The sequence below is a fragment of the Sus scrofa genome, chromosome 4 (assembly GCF_000003025.6).
Source record: "Sus scrofa isolate TJ Tabasco breed Duroc chromosome 4, Sscrofa11.1, whole genome shotgun sequence".
In the NCBI taxonomy this organism is placed as follows: domain Eukaryota; kingdom Metazoa; phylum Chordata; class Mammalia; order Artiodactyla; family Suidae; genus Sus; species Sus scrofa.
This window is the reverse complement of record NC_010446.5, coordinates 8,418,189-8,434,407: the sequence shown is the minus strand read 5'-3', so window position 1 is coordinate 8,434,407 and position 16,219 is coordinate 8,418,189. Positions and strand designations below refer to the sequence as shown.

General features: G+C 35.6%; 1 protein-coding gene across 16 annotated transcripts in view; it reads left to right on the top strand.

Annotated features, from left to right (window-relative positions):
* Positions 1 to 16,219, top strand: part of PHF20L1 (PHD finger protein 20-like 1) — a 73,436-nt gene that overhangs the window by 33,902 nt on the left and 23,315 nt on the right. For 13 of the 16 annotated variants that reach the window (XM_021088880.1, XM_021088886.1, XM_021088885.1 and 10 more), the window contains 6 exons: positions 445 to 527; positions 4,083 to 4,335; positions 6,449 to 6,637; positions 6,906 to 7,112; positions 13,433 to 13,489; positions 14,859 to 14,966. In XM_021088880.1, the coding sequence (XP_020944539.1) occupies positions 445 to 527; positions 4,083 to 4,335; positions 6,449 to 6,637; positions 6,906 to 7,112; positions 13,433 to 13,489; positions 14,859 to 14,966 (897 nt within the window). Of the gene's footprint in view, positions 1 to 444; positions 2,625 to 4,082; positions 4,336 to 6,448; positions 6,638 to 6,905; positions 7,113 to 13,432; positions 13,490 to 14,858; positions 14,967 to 16,219 lie in introns of those variants that run through there. The other 3 variants (XM_021088892.1, XM_021088891.1, XM_021088884.1) reach the window with 2 other exon arrangements.

The following is a 16,219-nucleotide window of genomic DNA, read 5'->3' as shown; positions in this document are numbered from 1 at the left end:
ATGTTATGTTCTAGATGTTTTTTTATATTCTAGATGTCTGGAAGGATTTTTTGTATCTTAATATTCTATATTTTATTTCAGTTCTATGGACAAAGCCTGTATTATAAGTGTTTACAGTCTAAGCAATCTTAGGTTTTTGGACATTAAGCCGTAGAAATTTAAATTTGTACAGAAGAGATGTGTGTGTGTGTGATTTCTTAAAATGATTGTTTTAGCTCATTTTTTTAGTTTTAAAAACTAATTGTATCAGCACCTCTCAAGTTCTGATTCATCCCCTTGAGCCATTATTAAGGGTGATTGTATTTTTGACTAGTAAACTTCTTCAAGTATTTACTTTGTATAGAAAAGTATAGGGGATTTCAACTGCTAAGATTTTTGAAAATTAAATTAGTGTGAAAATCAATATATTTTCTAATAAGCAATTTCTGTACAATTTTTCCCAAGGTTTGTTGGCATCCAAAGCTGTTGGGGTGGATGGTGCTGAAAAAAAGGAAGACTACAATGAAACGGCTCCAATGCTGGAGCAGGTATGAAACGGTAGCATTTGATATTTTTCAAGGTTCCCAACTGGAATGATCACGGAGCTAATAGTATCCACACAATTGAAATTGCCCTTTTGCTCAGATATGGGAATAGGAAGCTAATGAATTGATGATATATTTTTAACTCTGCCTTCTCCCAGGTATACAGATAAACTACAGACTTCATTAGTGTTTGTTTTCAATAGACTGGAATTAAAGCCTTTGTCTCCAACGTTTGAAAGCCTGGAGACAGGCATCCCAGGGTATATAGGCTTTCAGCTGGATCACCTTTAACTAGCTTACAAAAAGACCCTTACACAAATACTTTTCATTTGTGAGTTAAAACAGGGTTTTTGACATCTAATAAAGCTTCTTTTGTAAGAAGTTTCTTTTATATTGTAACAATTGGTGTTGTTAGACTGACTATGTGTTTTATGAATTGATCAATGAGCCATACATTTTTGCTAGGATGTATATTTTAATAACTACAAAAAAAGAATTTTAAAAAAACTATTAAGGGTCTGTCTTTAAACCACCTAATAGAGGAATTTAAAAGTGAAGGTTGCAGTTGCCAGATTTCGCCTTGGCTACCTTCAGATTCCCACACTGTCTGTACATATGGACCGTGCATGCTCTTCCGTTCTCTTAAGGGCTTAACTTCTTGGGCACTGTAAGACTGTAAGAACACAGTAATAGCCATAACTGGATTTCCTTGGTTCTCCTGTTTTAAAATCTGAGCCTTAATGTAGTTTTAATATATCCTTTTTGTATTATTTTAATTTTCTTTATTAGTAGCCTAATAAAGAAGACTTTAACATGGGTATCTTTTGCTCTTCTCTATATGCGTTTTAAAAAATAGTCCAAATTTAATTGATATTGTATTGAGTTTTTCAGGGTTATTTTAGGCCTGATTTGATAACAGTGCGTTGTTTTGGTACCTCCATTAATGTTGTATTAAATCAATGGTCTTTTAAATTAATTAACCTGTCAGCGAATCATACTTTCTAATTTTCTGTGGTCATCAAATGGTTAAGTCTTTGCCATTATTGTTAGTATATCAACCAAATTTTAAGTGACTTTTTTACTGTGTATTATTACTATATTCAACGACCCAGATATGACAGTATTTTGTATTTTCACCACTGTTTATGGTATTCTCAGAATGCAATAAATCAGGGACTTGGGTAATAAAGTGTTTCTGGAAAATTCATTACAATGTCAATCTTTCATTATGCACAATCCTGCTGAGATGAATATGATTGTGAAAATTATTTATTACATGTGAAAGTTAGTGTAGAGGGCAGTGCCCATTTCAGAGAGAAGTACAGGAAATAACATTTTGAAACAGCTTTAAAACAAAGAAAAATTGAGTAACTCGGCTGTTTTCATGGACATAATTTAAAGGAAATTTTGAGAGTTCTTGCCAGTTTTGTAACAAAGAGACCAATAATCCTTAACGAAAACTTTGTAAGTTATTTTAGATTTTTAAGGAACATAATGCTGGTCCCTCTTTTTTCTTTTTCTTTTTTTTTGGTCATTCAGATTGATTTCAATGTGGAATGTTTTGTAACCAAACCCTTAATTTTTATGTTAAGTGTTTGCCCTGCTTCAGAGTTAAAAAGCCGAGTTATAAAATCCTTAATTACATCTCAGTTGGTATCAACAGTAGACTTGAAGGAGAGGTATTGACTGTCACTAACCTCTGTCGCCCTAGTGAGTAAAGCAATGCCACTCATGGCATAGATTTATAACAGGCCTGAGGCCAAAACTTATTGTGCTAAGGGATTTATTTATTTACATTAACGAAATTCAAACTCTGTAGTCTTGAACCCCAGTTCTCAGATGATTAATTATAGATTATTTAATTGTATTAGGGAATTGTCATGTTATATTTACTTTTGGATAAAACCTACATTAGATGCATAATTCAGTAAGTTTTTTAAAAATGTTAATTTGTCCTTGTTTAGAAGTTAAGCACCTTATCAAGATATTAATTTAAGTTTTAAAACCTTGTTTTATAACTTTGTAACTCAAGAGTAATGGATGCTGTAGTAATGTCTCTCACATATGTGAAGATGAACAATAAAATTGTTTATTTACAAGTAATGGCTCTAATTACTTTTCTGGCAACACCTTTTATGATAAGCTTAGGAATCCTTTCCGTTTATGGAGTCCTTTTTCAGATGAGTAATCTGCACTTATACACGTGTGTCATGAGTAAATTCAAGAATAAAAATGATGACAGCTGAATGAATGAGACGCTTGACACCAGCCCTTTTATGTAGTGTGTCCAACATGCCATCAGTAGCGCCGTACTTAATAGCAGACGCTCGCTTTTGTCTGCCCAAATCGGAGTGCTTGTATTGTAGTGGGGACAGAAAGCCCTTTGGTCCCCAGACAGTGATCTTTCATATTCGAGGGAACTGCAGGCTGCAGACCTGATGGTCATTCCTCACAAAAGATACAGAAGTAAAAAGGTTTCTGGGGGACAAGCATGTTGTTCATAGAGCTAACAATTTGATTCTTTCTAGAGGCCTATCTTAGTATAGTTTTCTTTTTAAAGTATATCTCATACTGTACGCTCAGATAGGATATCAAAAAGAGAGACAGTGTAGGCATCCCAACACCGTAAAACTACAAATCCATCCAGTGTGGCTGTTCTTTGTTGTCTTCGGACACATGCACATATAGTTTCGTGTATGTAGGACATTTTACTGCCAAATGAATAAAGATATTCTTTATGAAGGAATTTTATGAAAGAACTGACAAAGTTCTAATTTTTTTTTGAAAGTATCAGTTGGCAGGAAGAAGGTAAAAACTCTCATCTAAGAATGCGACGTATTTTGTTTTTAAATCCAATGTTTTTAACTTACACTTGGTTTTACTCCTTGTTTTTTTTTTTTTGTTGTTGTTGCTTGTTTTGTATTGTTTTTTAGTCTTTTAACTCTGTATTGCTGGTGGCTTTGATTTCATGATGCATTTTGCTTATGAAACTCTAGCTTTCAGCACTAAAATGAGTTAAAGATAATGTTTCGTTAATTTGGTCATTGTTTTCTTGTTGAGATCTTTCTTTAAAGGGAAATTGTCTACTTACACCTCTGCATTGAACTTGATAAAGGAAATTATTTTATAAGAAAACATCTGAAAGAAGCTCAAGTGTATTCCTCTAATGCTTTAAACATGCGTCTAAAACATGAAAATGCTGTTTTTCTTATTATTAATGCCATTGCTAATTAGGGTTTTAAAAGAGGTGTATTTCAATTGAATACCAAAAATATTTGTCCAGTAAGATAACACTTACAATCTGAAATATTATAAATAACACATTTTTTTAAAAACTAAATTTAGACTACAAGTTGACAGCATCCCTTTAAAGACAGCCTATTCAACTTTTAGTTAATAATTTGTGGGGTTCTTTTTGGTTTTTCATTTGTAATAGAAATGTTATATGTTGCTTAACAATGTTTTTGGATACTAAAGTTGCTTAACAATCAAAATAGAATACAAGAACAAAAATGAAGAAACCAAAATAAAAATATCAATTTTTTATTATTTATTCAGGCGATTTCACCTAAACCTCAAAGTCAGAAAAAAAATGAAGCTGACATTAGCAGTTCTGCCAACACTCAGAAACCTGCACTGTTATCCTCAACTTTGTCTTCAGGGAAGGCTCGCAGCAAGAAATGCAAACATGAATCTGGAGATTCTTCTGGGTGTATAAAACCCCCTAAATCACCACTTTCCCCAGAATTAATACAAGTCGAGGATTTGACGCTTGTATCTCAGCTTTCTTCTTCAGTGATTAATAAAACTAGTGAGCACAGATTTTTAAAAAATAGTTACTTATCCTATAAGATACATTAAAAACAGTTTGGTTGTAGTTATATTGTATTTTTATGAAGTTGCTTTTTAAAAATTCAAATTTAAGTGGATGTGATAGGGAAGGCTTGAAATTATTTCAGGGGTAAAATACATATACATTTCTAACTGATTTCTTGTACAGAGGTACAGTGACTGTACAGCTGGTTGAGAAACCTTACCATTTAAGAATGCAAATTCCACTATAGTTTGACTCTCCTCAACTAATAATCCAAGCACAATGAGAGGCCTGATTCATTACAAAAAAAAGACAAAAAAGACAAAAAAGCTCTAACGAGTTACAAAAAGACTCATAGTGGATGTTTTCCTGAACTCCTGACTGTCCTTATAGATAGACTCAGCTATTGTCCACAGTTGTCTGTACCCCCGCGGAAATACATTTTATTCAATTCTTATTGTAGGATTTCAAGTGCAGACTTCAGTGAAATCTTACTAATGAAAGAAGAAGACTGCATTCTTGATCTTAATTTTTAAAGATTTTGCTGTTTCAATACCACCGATCTTTCAGGAGTTATGTCAGTCTTTTTTAAAATAGCTTTTCAGCGTGGGTTTGGATATGTAAGACAAGATTTGTGGTGCCTCTGTGTTTCTCATATTTTAGTATTCTGAGTTAGGCATGAGAAATAATTACCTGGAAAGTCACTGGGTAAAAAGATACTTTTGCTCTTTATACTGTGAATGAATTGGTAACCTGATTATTAAGTGAATATGACACATTTCCTTAAAAACCTCTCTATATCATATCTTGTACAACAATTAAAAACGGTGGCATTGAGAAGACATCTATTGATCAAATATATTGACCTCCTCTTCCATTTAGTTACTACTTTTTTTTTTTTCCCCGAACCGTATTTTTCATTTTTTGATTAGGTTTGGGTGCTTTTTTGGTTTTGTTTCCGTTCTTTTTAATGAATGGGTGTAAAGGATGGGAACGGAAGAACTCAGTGTTTCTCCATAAGCTGTGTTTTTGTTATGGCATTTATCATGAAATAATATCACAATGTCACATGACATTGATATATATTTTATTTTGAAGTTGTTTTGTGTTTTGGTATTATAACCACGATGTTACAGCAGTTGAATTTTTTCTTTTTCAGTTATCACCATGTCTTTTTCATGTTGAGTTTTGTAAAATTACTTTTAGATACCCAAAGCATCGATCTTTTTTGACCACTCTTACTTCCTCCTCCTAAATTAACATGAGTATTTTGGCTTATGTAGTCCTACCTTTTAAACATAATTAAACATGTTTACATACCATGTAGAAGAAAATGAAAGCTTAAATGAAAAAAGAAACTTCCAAACTTTTGTGTCACATATTGCTGAAAGATGCTTAAATGAGTCACCAAGTTGGTTATTCAAAACAAAACCCATGAGGGCAAGAACAGTGTCATAGTCTTTAAAAAGCCTCATTTTTTTCTCCTTTTACCTATAATAAGTACTTAAAGTTGTTTGTGTTCAATTTTTTTTTAATGAATCAGGCCCAAACATATGTTTATAAAAATCCATTTGGGGGAATGAGGGTGAGAGAAAATTATTTACATTAGTTTTACTTTGTCAAGTAAAGTAAAGCACTAACTCTACAATGCATGTCAGATTTTTGCCACCTATGCCCCTGGCTTTTTTTTTTTTTTTTTTTTTTTTTTCCCTTGAAGTTTCTAGATTTGTAATTTAGCAAAAGGAATATATATATTTAAAAAAATCTTTGGCTATACAGAGATTATTTTTCCAAAGGAAAAATGCCAGCTAACAACAATCTGCGGTTAGAGAATTAACTGTAGTCTGTCACTTGGGAAGCTACCTGAAATTAATGTTCCATGTTATTTTCTTTTGGTTCTAGTAGGCTTTAGATTTTAAAAGTTTTGCTTAACCCTTGTGAATGAGGGCAGTTCTTGCCTCTTGATTACTTTTGGAACGTGCCGTTCCTTGTGGATACTTTACAACATCAGAGGGCAGGAATTGAATCCTTTTTCCCATTTTTCTCCTTAAATATTATAAGATGCTCCCGGCATGCATATGCTTCGTGAACATTGAAGATCTTTTTCTAGGTCCTCCACAGCCTGTGAACCCCCCTAGACCTTTCAAGCATAGCGAGCGGAGAAGACGGTCTCAGCGTTTAGCCACCTTGCCCATGCCTGATGACTCTGTAGAAAAGCCTTCTCCTCCCTCTCCAGCCGCTGATGGCAAAGTATTCTCCCTCAGTTCTCAAAATCAGCAAGAATCTTCAGTGCCAGAGGGTAATGTATATTGATTTCCTATAGAACCACATATAAAAGAAGACAAAGAAAACACTAAGAGATAAAGATTACGAAAGTATTAAGAAATTTCTGCCTTTTCCTTCTTAAGGTCTTTTGGACTTAAAACACTTCATTTGATTCTACAAGAATTCACTTAGTGCCTTCTTTATCGCCAGGCACTGTTTAACATAGAACGTTTTAATCCACGTCGATATTAACCGAGACAGTGTATGTGTGTTAACATGCTACATTTTTTTATTCTGTGTAGTGCCTGATGTTGCACATTTGTCACTCGAGAAGCTGGGACCCTATCTCCCTCTCGACCTAAGTCATGGTTCGGAAGTCACAGCACCGCTAGCCCCAGATCCCTGTTACCGTAATGAATGTCCCCGGGCAGAAAAGGAAGATACTCAGATGCTTACAAATCTTTCTTCCAAAGCAGTAACTGATGGAAGAGGAGCTCCAGCAGCATCAGGTAAAACTCATTTTACAGGATGGTTGGGTTTGCACTTACAGGGTAAAAACAGTATGATGTATAATTACATTGTTTTAAGATGTAGTTCCTCTTCACAAATACTTTAATGTAACATCTTTGGAAGATAGGGTTTCTCATTCTGTTGAAAGTCCTTTCGTGCTACCATTTACTGTTCACATTCCTTGGACATCTTATTTTTGTCACTTTATTTCCTACTTCTTTCTTATATCTTGTTTCCACTAAATAGGAATTATTAGAGCTCAATATAATTACAGAAGTTCTGAGTTTTGAAGTCAGAAAATACTTACTGGGCTCAATACTTACATTTAAGGGTTTTAATAGAATCTGACATGTAAGAAACACTTAGCTAAAATTAACTGTACACCTGTATCTTAAATATAAGAATCTCCCAAATTTAAATGTAATTTGTTGTTATGTTATTTTGGGAGTCTAATGTGTAAAGTCAGTCATACTCAATAAGTCATTTTTTGATGACTTAATGATATTTATTGTAATCTAAAACCTTTTGGGGGTATTTAATCAAGTAGATATTTTTAATCTAACAGGATATTAATTCGAATTTCCTTGGATTGGTTACATTGTCTTATTTGGAAGTTTTGTAGAATTTTAACCTCAACTGAAGAGTATATATAATGATGATTTTTTTTTAAAAAAGGCCAATACTAATTTCAAATGCTTTTGCAGTAAATTACTAATTTGGGATTGGATGGACGAAGGAGGTCTGACTTGAGTCAGTTCTGAAATGGGGAAAAACATAAACGGTTTTTGGATTTGCAGCCAAAGAGCATTGGGGAAAATTGTTTTCATTAGCATCCTTCCTCAAATCACTTATCAGATACTTGGATGACGTATAAACTAGGGCTCGCTCTTTTCTGGTGGTGGTACATATTAAAATAAACTTACTGAAGTAACTTAAACATACTTTTTAGATTACTGTCTTTACCTTCTTGTTTCTTCTTTCAAATTGAATATGTAACTGGTATTAAAAATATAATGTTCTAAGATAGCGATCAATAAAGATGGACGTTGAAGTTCCTGTTGTTGTTTAGTAGGTTACAAACTCGACTAATATGCATAAGGATGTGGGTTTGACCCCTAGCCCCCCTCAGAGAATCCGATCCTGCATTGCCACAAGCTGTGGTTTAGGTTGCAGGTGCAGCTCAAATCTGGTATTGCTATGGCGTAGGCTGGCAGCTACAGCTCTGATTCGAGCCCTAGTCCAGGAACTTCCATATGCCGCAGGTGCAGCCCTAAACAGAATAATAATAATAATAATAATAATAATAATAATAATAATAAAGATAGACGTTATTTTGTACATGATGGTATTTCCATATCTCGTTTCAAAAGTATTAGTGTGCAAATTTCAAGATTTGTAGGCTTCGAGGGAGTTCCCATCATGACACAGTGGAAAGGAATCCGACTAGGAACCATGATATTGTGAGTTTGATCCCTGGCCTTGCTCAGTGGGTTAAGGATCTGGCATTGAGGTGAGCTGTCGTGTAGGTTGCAGATGAGGCTCGGATCTGGCGTTGCTATGGCTGTGGCACAGGCCAGTGGCTACAGCTCCCGATTTGACCCCTCGCTTGGGAACCTCTATATGCTGCAGGTGCAGCCCTAAAAAGCAAAAAGACAGGGAAAAAAAAAAAGATTTGTAGGCTTTGAAACATTTCTTGTCATTTCTCAAATCCGATCCATTGTCTTTGGACACTTTCTAAGCCCCTTCTAGCTGTGGGATAATTAGTTTTTCTTTCTCTTGTTTTCATAAGATTTCTGAATTACCTTTGACATACTTTCCCTGGTGAAGGTCTTTTGAAGTTCTTTAGCAATCTGGAATTTGTTGAATGTATGAAAATTTTGTTCAAGTTATAGTAATATATATTCATTAGAGAAATTATTTTTACATGTGCATTTGAAAATATTTGTATTTTCTTACATACACATATATATATATATATATATATTTTTTTTAACAATAGTAAAAAGATTGAAGGATAGTCCAGTGTAAATAAGTACGCGATAACTAAGTTGTGTTAGCCGGATGTTGTATCTGACTAGTGATTGTGCATGGAAATCCTTGATTCCAGTGATTTTGCATCTAATCAGAGTATTAGCCTAGGGTTGTTTTTTTTTCCTCCAGAATTTCTATCATACTTGTGGAGATACAGCGAATTCTCTTTGGGGTGTGGTTCTTGTCTCTCATGCTGGTTAAAATGTACTGGGGTAGAGGGAAAGGCACAGTATTTTTTTTCCTTCTTAAGTATTAGAAATAGTTACTTGAGAAAGCCAAAGCAGTATGTGGTTTTCTGGGGAAATGAAAGGTGAGCACAGTTTGGATTTGTAATGTGATGAATTTGTAAGTTGAAGAGTGAAGAGCACCTTAAGTATGGTGATGGCAGCAACTTTAATTGCTTAAATCAAGGAAGCGCATGGTTTTAAACACTAATTACTGAAAGTCCGCTTCTTAGAGTGTTAAACACAGTCACAGCATTTGAATGCAGGGTTGGAGGGATTCTAATTTGTTTCTATTAATTACCCCTTTACTTTTTTTGTTTTTTGTTTTTTGTTTTTGAGCAAAGTAACAATTCAGGTCACATTTTAATTGTACACCTTTTGGTTAAAATGTTGTGAACCCGTCTGACTTGTGTCAAAATCCTCAGTGCCTGTGTGCTTTTCTTTCCTAACAGTTTTGCTAGGCACCCTCCTGACACTGTCTTGTGGCATTTTTGGACTTCTTTCTGCTCCCCAAGTTATCTTCCGTCTGGAGTCAAAGTGCCAGGTGTTTTGTTTAGTTTTTTCCTTCCTTCCTTCCTTAATCTGCTTAGTTCGTTTCCATCTAAATTATAAAAGTAAATTTTGTTGCTTTTGAATTTTAAAAACTGATGTAGAAAGCATTATTTACCAGAACTTGTATCAAAGACATTTTCTGGGCTTTTTTTTTTTTTTAATGGAAACTCTTAGGGTATTTAGAATGATGAGGATGCAAGTCATTAACTGTGAAAGAGTTAAACAGGCTTAGAGTTTTACTCTTCCATGTGACACTGCTGAGTTTTACAGTCCTGATAAAGAATTGCTGAGATGTGAATTATCCAATTATTATATATATATGCCTCTTCTTAATCGCTTAAAACTTGGTTTGAATTCTTTTTCCCGTAGAGATAATGACCTTGCCCTCATCCTTCTCCATTCTTCCTCCGGGAAGCGTTCCACAGTGTGACTAAGCAGGGTGAGGGATGCGGTCGATGCTGTCGTCTCCAAAACCGGTCAGGGGGGCCCTTGTAAAAACTGATGCCTTTGTTTTCGTTTAATTATCAGAATGCCTTATCTGACAGAGCCAACCAGTTTCAGGGAAGGATAGAGTTTTGGTTCTGTTACTATTAGTTCTGTTAGTAACCGGAAGTGTAACTAGTTTCCCAGTGCATGGTGGCACTCTGGCTGGTGGCTGAGCTGTCTGTGCCGGACGTTGTGCTGGCACTGTAAACAGATGATCGTTAGTCCAGCTTCTTACACCAACTGTACATTTACTTTTTAAACGCCTTTTTGTTTTAAAGTGTTTCTCATTTTTTTTTTTCTCTAGAATTGTGCAAAACTACAACCAGAGACTCTAATCTACCTTCACCCCCACACCAAATGTTCATGGCTTCTACAGAGCCTGGGGTTGCTATGGAGAGTCTCAGGGATAGCCTCTATTTTAGCCAGAAGAATCGGGTTTTTAGCATACCGGTAGGGGTTTGCTACGCATTCCTGGGCTTTACGTGATGTGAAAGCAGGCGTGGCTCAGAGATCTGCCTCTCTTGCTTTAATCTAAATAGCTCCATTTTTTAAATCGTGTTTTTCATGGGGGGGGGGTTGTATTATGTACTGGCTATTATGTTTTTTTTTTTTTTTTGATGCACATGTTTTCTTGATAGTTTAAAAATCTCTATTCTGTAAACTGATCTCCTCTTTGGAAACCTTGGTTCCCAAATCCTAGTGCATGGTCTCATGAAGTGAAATTTATTCTTTTGTTGAATTCTTGAATAAAGCTGTTTTTTCTATTTGGGCATGAGTGTTTTTAAAAGCCCTGCCATTATTGCACATACGAATATCTATTGTAATATCCTTACTTGTGCAAAATGTTGACAACCCTTTTTCAGTTCCCCGATTTTGCTTCTGAAGTTTCATCAATTAAGACATACAGGTTTGGGACCCACCAGAACATGTGAAAACAATCCAGAACTGGTCCTCCTGAAAGCACACTGGTAATGACTCTGCCTCTGCTGCTACACTGACCCGTGTTGCCCGGCAGCCGTGCGGGACCCTTTTCTTTGTCTTCCAAGTACCCAAAGGATCCCACACATTCCTGTTGGTCAAGGCAGCCCAGTAAGGCTGTTCCTTCCCTTCCGTTGCCCCAGGGTATTCCAGCAGCCAGGGCTCGGTTTTACTCTCGAGATTCATGCTTCTGGGGATTAGGGAACCACAAGGCAGAAACCCTGATCCAGTCGCTTCTCCTGGATCTGCAGTATCACTGAGGGTTTAGAAGGTGTCTCTCTTTGTTCCCATTGTAAGTGCCCTGTCATTTTTAAGAAAATTGCATCAAATTTGTGGCATTTTCATGGTGCAGTAACTATTAGTAAACTGTAATTACTGAAAGGAAGTGAGGCATTTGTTCAATAATCTTGATAATAAGGAAATTTAATTGTATTCTCTTTTCTGATGTCCCTTTTATATTTTTGTCATAAGAGATTTTTTTTCTTGGAGATTATCAATATTTTTACTTAATTTGAAACAATTTTTTTTCTTTTTTTTTTTTTTTCTTGCTTTTTAGGGCCGCACCCATGGCATATGGAGGTTCCCAGGCTAGGGGTTGAATTGGAGCTGAGGCTGCCAGCCTGCACCACAGCTTCAGCAACACAGGATCCGAGCCGAGTCTGTGACCTACACCACAGCTCGTGGCAATGCTGGATCCTTAACCCACTGAGCAAAGCCAGGGATCGAACCCATAACCTCATGGATGTTAGATTCGTTAACTGCTGAGACACAATGGGAACTCCCGAAACTTAGTTATTAGAGCCTTATTAATATTTGATTCAGGATGAGTGCTATTTTTTATTTTTATTGTGTTATATTTAAGTTACGTGAATTATTTGTAGTAAGATGAATAAAATGTTAGCTTTTGGATACTGTATTAGAGTGACTTAAAAATCAGAGACCTCGTAAATGTATAATAAATGCTCTACAGTATTTTTCTAGATTAATCCTAGACATACGTAAGATAATAGCATTGGAAATGGCTGAAAATGAGTTGAGAAACTTGGTTAAGTGTGTCTGTGTCAACCACACAGTTATCGAAGTTCACTGCTTGTTTAAAAATGTATTTTTGTACTATTAGATAATATTAGCTAAATGCTATTAAGGTTGAGTATTTCCATATGTTAATAAGCCTTTATATTTTGTATATTTTGCATATATTTTATATAAAGACCAGAAATGATTTATAGAATAATCCTATTTAGGCTTTTAGCATTACCTAATACCACATCCATGACGAAGTTCAAAGGTACAAGTTTGCTGTAGGCAACAGAGGTTAAATATTTTAATATTTAAAAACTTCTAAAAATTTTGAAATTTTATGCAGATTGTTGAAAACTAGTATAATTTGATAGGAACTTTACTATTTTGTTTGGATGACTGGAATAGCATTTTGTCCTAACTGTCATAGAAGCAGAAGTGTTCCTGGACCTACCGCTCGAGTGCATGGCAGTGTCTTCTGGATTTGCCAAAGGCTGTGATGCCAGAGCCGATCTTCTGATTGCCCAGTGCATTTATCCTAATACTTTTTATGTTTAGCCCCATTCAGCTATTTCTAGAAATGATATAGAACAAATTATTATCCCACCCTAAAGGAGAAAGTGAAAAGAAGCACTTATTATTTATCAGACACTGTTCTAAGCATTTGTCATATTTTGACTCATGTAATACTTATAAGAACAGGGAGTGGATACTCTTATCCCTATTTGGCAGATAAGGAAACTGAAAGACAGGGAGATTCCACTAGGCTGGGACGCTAATAAATGGTGGAACTAGGCATCTAATCGTGTAGTCTGGAGGAACAAAAATCGTCCTTAATTTAGCTTTTGTTTTTTTTTTAAAGGAAGAAATCCCACCTCTTTGTTACTCCTTCAGGCAGTAAAATAATGTGGACCTTTAGGGGAAGAAGGTCCTAGGGAAAGTTTTGTGAGCAATTGTAATTTAAAACATTGTCCCATCCTTTTAACTCTTTCTGACTAAACTTACATATTTTTCCCCTAAACCTACAGGAATGTCGAAAACAGAAAAAAAAGTGAAATTGGAAGAAAAAAGCTCAACAGCATTTGGTATGAACAGAAAGTAATCTTTAAGCAAAAGACTGTAGATGGCTTGGCAGTGGGAGGACGTAGTCTGTCCCTTACTTTTACCTGTTAGTGCTCCTTTAGGTGTAAGTGCTCATCTGTTCTAGTGCTTATTAGTATCTTGCAGCTCCAAACATGTCCTTTCTTAATTAGATGTCGTGTGGTAGTGTGTGTGCTTCTTGTCAAATGAGCCTAAGACTTTCGCTGAGAACGTCACGTTTTGGAAAATCTTTACAGTTCTGGCTATTTAAAAATAAGCTACAGGGAACTCTAGCCACTATTCCGTGATCATCCTGTACGGGAAAAGAATCTGAAAAAGAGCGGATGTGTGTTTGTGTGTAACGGAATCACTTTATTGTACAGCAGAAGTGGTCACCACATGATAAATCAACTCTGCTTCAATAGAACTTTTAAAACATGAAAAAATTAAAAAAAAAATAAGCTGCCATTTAACACTGTTTGCAGTTTAGAGAATGGATGGTAAATTAAATTAGCCTTTTTTCAGACTTTTTTCTTTCACTTTGTAAAAATGTACGAAGTTTTCTGCTATCTTTTCTGTCTTCTGTGCTGTAATGACTAAAAGTTTGGGAATACTGGGTAATAGTCTTCAACATTCCACAGATAAACAAACTGGAGCTTGGGTTACTGAAAGTTGGTTCAGTATGGTTGAAACGTTAAGGGCTAAACCGTCTTGAGTTAGAGCAATGGTTCAATATATGGGATGAGTTAATTTTAAATAGGATACTGCTTTAACATCTGTTCCTTTTCCTTAAAGTACCTATGATTGGGAAAAAGAAAATTTTAAATTTTGGAACAGAATTTAATTTGATAAAATAAGTCTTTTTCCTTGTGTTTTTCGTCTTCATTCTTATACACACTGGGAAAGTATTGAAAGACACAAGGAATTATTCAAGAAGTTGATTTAGTTTTCTTGTTTTTCTAAGGAAAAAAGTTCAAGTTTTTTTTTTTAATCTTCTAATATATTTCTTTGTTAAATTTTGTATGGAAATGCTATGTCTCCTCGGTCAGGTCTTTCTTAAGTTACAGAGTGTATTTCTTGCCACTTCAGGAAGCTGAGTTGTGTTACTCATTTAAAGATTTGAACAACTGCCTGTGTTAACGTGAAGGTGTCGGGAGTTGGGGTTTCTCAGCACTGCTGATGAAGATCCCCTCTGGCAGTCCAGTGACCAAGCAGGGGTTCCAGACTCATGTCAGGAACAGTATAACTGAATCCATCACTCTGGGCAGGTGACTGGAAGAGCTGGTTCAAACATACATGCTGCTTTTAGATTAGCCACCGAGGAACAACGCAAGATCAGGCGCGATTGCTGACTTGCTCGCTTCTGCCCTTTAGGTAAGAGAAAAGAAAAGGATAAAGAAAGAAAAGAAAAGCGAGACAAAGATCACTACAAACCAAAGCAGAAGAAGAAGAAGAAGAAGAAAAAGAAATCTAAGCAGCATGGTAAGGACATCCTCCCTCGGTGTCTCTGCAGACAGCAGAGGCGCGGGTGCCCGGGTTTCCTCTCTCAGATGGCAGAGCGCGTCTGTGTGCCGTCAGCCCTTCATTCCCTGGGTGCCACATCTGTGGACATTGAAAACTGATCTGCCCTTGGTTAAATCCACAGTGGCAGAACCTGTGAATGCAGGGGGCTTGACTGTAGGCTAAAATGGTGGTTCCCCTGTTGTAAAATTCTAAGATGCTTTCGACTTTCCTTTTTTACCAAAACGGAGTTAGGACAAGATCCCCATGTTCTTGAGAGCTGAGAAGTTCCTGTAGTAGCTTTTCTTTGCCTTGTTAATTTTGAAAACATGGAACTCTGTCTCACTAAGTCTGTAAGTTAAGTGGTCTGTGAATTCATTGCCCCTGACGAGAGTTTCATTCCCAGTGAGATGGTGGACTAGACCTTGACCAAGCACTCTTCGGGGTACAGAAGGGATTATTCTCAGCCTAGAATTTTATAGTTCCTTCAATCAGCTGTCAAAAATGAAGGGAAGTATTTTTAGAAAAACTTGAACAAAACCACATGGTTTTTCTATCAATAGCCTGTCTCTAAAGGATATCCTTTATAAGTAATCATTAAGGCAAAAATCATTCCTAGAGATGGGAGGTAACAGTTCACTTTATATCTTCCTAGGGATACAGTTTCTAAATTTTATCACTGAATAATAGCATCATATTTCTTAGTAGTTAATAAATTAACAAAACTCACAAGTATCTGTAAGGATAATGAGAGAGATGGCAGCTGCACTGTTGGTCTAACGGCTATCCAGGACACTGAACTCAGCAGCTGCAGAGTAGACATTTTCTTCAGAGAGACATAAGTGTTTATTAAAATTGACCACTGGATGCAGCTTTAAAAACCTCAGCACATTTTAAAGATATTGTGGTCAACTAAAATCGGTATTGAAAAGGTAAAAAGCCCCATATGTTTAGAAATCAAGCAAACTTTTTAACTAACTTATGGGTAAAAGAACAGTATGAAATGGAAAGTAGTAAGATGTTAAGAACCTGACAGGTGATGAAGATATTATTTTCATAATAAAACTTGAGACTGTAGTTAAAATGGACTTAGAATCGCTATGCATGCTCATGTTAGAAAGTCAGCTAAGCCTCCAAATTAAGAAGTTAGAAAAGAACAAGTCCAAGAAAAGTTACATATGAGCAGAAATTAATGACCTAAAAAAAAATGCTAGGAAGAAATGAAAAATGCCAAA